Source organism: Histoplasma capsulatum, genomic scaffold (assembly GCF_000149585.1).
Source record: "Histoplasma capsulatum NAm1 scaffold_4 genomic scaffold, whole genome shotgun sequence".
NCBI classification, from domain to species: domain Eukaryota; kingdom Fungi; phylum Ascomycota; class Eurotiomycetes; order Onygenales; family Ajellomycetaceae; genus Histoplasma; species Histoplasma mississippiense.
This window is the reverse complement of record NW_001813979.1, coordinates 2,356,525-2,359,862: the sequence shown is the minus strand read 5'-3', so window position 1 is coordinate 2,359,862 and position 3,338 is coordinate 2,356,525. Positions and strand designations below refer to the sequence as shown.

Here is a 3,338-nt window from a genome sequence, read left to right as displayed (position 1 = left end):
AGAAAAATAATAATAACCCCAATTTATTTTCTTCCTTCCTATCATCTTTTACTACCATTTACCCGGTTCAGGATGGATGTGAGGGGTCAGCCGGACGTGTAACCTGATCCGGATATTTTATCTATAATATACGTATATACCACTCTCACCATGGCCATAATAGCTTCGACGTACGCTGTAACTACGGCGTAGGCATTTCAAAAATATCTCGCTGACGCAAGTTATTATTGCAGGGTTGGCTTGGCTGGTTCCGGGCCCTTTCTCTTCTATCCGACAGGACCAAAGCGTCTTCTTTTTGCAGCCCGAGAGGAGGAGGGTTTTTCCATTAAACTGCTGGAGGGTTACATTCGGATCTGGGGAATATACGCTGTAGATGTTGACTGACCTTCACCTGATTATTTACCTATCGCAAAACTTTTCCATGGGGGATAACGGAACTGCATGACCGAAAACGCTTCGTAGCTGCTGTGTACAGAATACAGTCATGGCTCATGAAATCGTCTTCTTCTCTCCCTTTTTCCAGAGAAAATACGAAAAGGCTCTTTGGCAGCCATATACAAGCCATCGTTATACATAGTTTTATATATATATATATATATATATATATATACATAGTAAGTATCCATGCCTATAAACGGAAATTTTCAGAATCATGTCAGCCAAAACTACGTCGCACATGTACTGTACATTCGGTAGTTAGTTAGTAGTTACGTAGATAGCTGAACCAGACAACAAAGAGCAGCCGACGCCTATTTCCTGAACTCGACTCGACTACCTGTTGACAAATGATATCAGTGGTTACCATAACCAGAGGTCGAACGTCGGCGGGATCCGCAGAGGGCCCGGAATTGAGTTTAGAGATCCGGGGTAAGCAATATTATTACTGGAGAACAATGATATCCACGGTTGCGAATGGCGCCTATCGGATTATTTATTGTTTATTGGTGGTATGTTTGTTTGTTGTTTTGAAAGAAATTCATCCGCTCTCCCTGGATGTCTATAACTCCAGGCAAGGCCGAGAGAGACAAGATATCCGACCAAGAAAAGGTCAAGGAATTAATTTATGTACGAATATAAGATGCCTACGATCGGTAATGGCACAATACTTCTGTCGGGAAGATCACCTTTGGACATGAGAAAGTAGGACGGGACCATCCACGTCATTCATGCCTACTCCCTTGTCTCTCTGGCTAGCTGCCAGTTTTGTCTACATTTTATCTACGTAGTATGGATGGATGATCTGCCGTTATCATGCATGCTGGGCCACTCTCTGGTTACACGACACAAGAGAGTAAACATTATGGGACCTGGGTCAATCGTTCCCGAGGTGGTTCTGGTGTTAACATCATGTTTATTAAAGCTTCATTGCGGCACGATCAAGTGTTCGCTATCACCAGCAGGAAGCGTGATAATAACAGTAAGCACGGCCAAATTGGTATTTAGATAACAAAGCCATAAGCTGGACTCAAAGGGCGGGATAAAAGAGCCGGGCAGGAGGTGATGGTATATCCTGAGTGGAGAACCGGCGCGGCTACAATACAGCTACAATTGGGGACTGACTTGCCGAAGCTAGAGTCTTTGATCACGGAAGTGCAGCAATGATATTTCGAACAAAAGAATCATAACTTCGGGAGCCAATTGATCCTTGACTCCTTGTAATGTTTTCCCTTTCAATTCCTCATCTGGGGGGAAGAGCAATTTCAGGAAATGCGCTCTCGCAAAACTAAGAGGCGAGAACATTACAGAATTAAACGTCTCTTTCCTTTCTGAAGTTGTTTCTCACTGCATTAGCAACTTAAAATTTGATCCAGGAAACTCCATAAAATGCTCCATAGGAAAACAGTGAATGATCCGAAGAGTAGTGAAGTAAGCAGACAAACAAAGATCTTAATCCTCGTCCATGGACTCCCATCCATCCCGACCAATATCTCCATCCCCCTCAGCCACACCCGAGTCATCAGAGTCACTGCTGTCATTCTGCGAAATGCCAATCATTCGCTCCTTCACTTCCCCTGCCAATGAACTCCCCAAGCGCGAAGAAAACGTTCTGCGCACAGCGGCATTCGTAGATGTATCCCAGATCTGTACCACCCCTTTGCTTCCCGCAACCGCGAGGCGGAAACTGACCTCTTGATCTGGCGCAAACGTGGTGGAGAAGACCTTGCCAACTTCAACTTTCCGTGAGACAACCAAATTGGGTTTGCTATCTTGCACGTTCCAGAGTTTGACTTGCTTATCGGTGGAGCCGGTGACAAGGAAGCCGGGGATGGTAGGGTTGATGTCAAAGGATGAAACGGAGGAATCGTGCGCTTGTAGCATCCATACTGGCTTCGTGTTTTCCGGCATAGCGGACACTTGTCGGACGTCGTGGCAGTATACCATCCCACCATCGGTTGTGACGTAGAAGAAATTGGGGTCGTGAGGGTCCCATCGGACGGTTTCGACATCGCTTTCAACCCGCCACTTCGCGGCCTTTGCGTCCGGAGCTCTCATGTCGGCAGCCACAACAGTCCTATCGTAGCTTCCGCTCAACAAGACTGTTGATTCTTTCGGGTGCCAGTCCAAGGCACAAATTTTATCACTGTGGTTGGCATAGGATTTGGCACATTTGGTCGTGTTCAGGTCCCATAACTTTACAGTTTGATCGGCTGAAGCTGACGCGAGCAGGTTTCGATGTTGTCTGTTCGCTGCCAATGCAAGGACTGAGTCCACATGATACTCGTCATTCGCTTTCTTAACCTTTTTCTTCTTCTTCTTCTTTTTCACGCCGGTCTCCGAGTTTCCATCCTGGCCGCCTTGGCCCAGGATGGCGTTTGGATACATGCAATCCACGATATCCAGGTCCCAAATTTCGATATCCGGTTCCATCGTGCCTACTGCGACAAAGTTGCCGTAGGATCTATTTTCTGAGTTCCTGCCAACGGGTATATCTAACCACTCCAAGCACAATGGGATCGCGGGCAGCATGATGTCGTGGTGCACGTAAAGGTTATCTGCCTCGTCTTCGTATACATAGACTTCCAACTGTGCGACCTCATCCTCCACCTTGGCACCCAATAGAAGATTATCGGTGGATAAAATCTGTAGCTCTTCTCTCTCGTCATTGTCGTCGTCGTCGTCAACTCCCTCTGGAACAACCAAATATGGATCCTCTTTTTTGGGTTGGTGGTACGCAAGTGACCTGATATTGCCGAACATGGCGATATGTTCGCCTTTTTCATCCACAGGGTCGCTGTCATAATGATATAGGTCGTATTCCTTTAGGTCATCATCATATGGTGTCGACTTTCATGCCATCGCTGCTACCACACATATGCGTTAGAAACTAAACAACCTCC

General features: G+C 46.3%; 1 protein-coding gene across 1 annotated transcript; it reads right to left on the bottom strand.

The window, feature by feature from the left end:
• Positions 1-1,887: 1,887 nt before the first annotated feature.
• HCAG_04701 (conserved hypothetical protein) lies at positions 1,888-3,198 on the bottom strand (the record flags this gene model as incomplete). Its single annotated transcript, XM_001540811.1, has 1 exon — positions 1,888-3,198. The coding sequence occupies one exon, from the start codon at positions 3,196-3,198 to the stop codon at positions 1,888-1,890; it is 1,311 nt and encodes a 436-aa protein (XP_001540861.1).
• Positions 3,199-3,338: the final 140 nt, after the last annotated feature.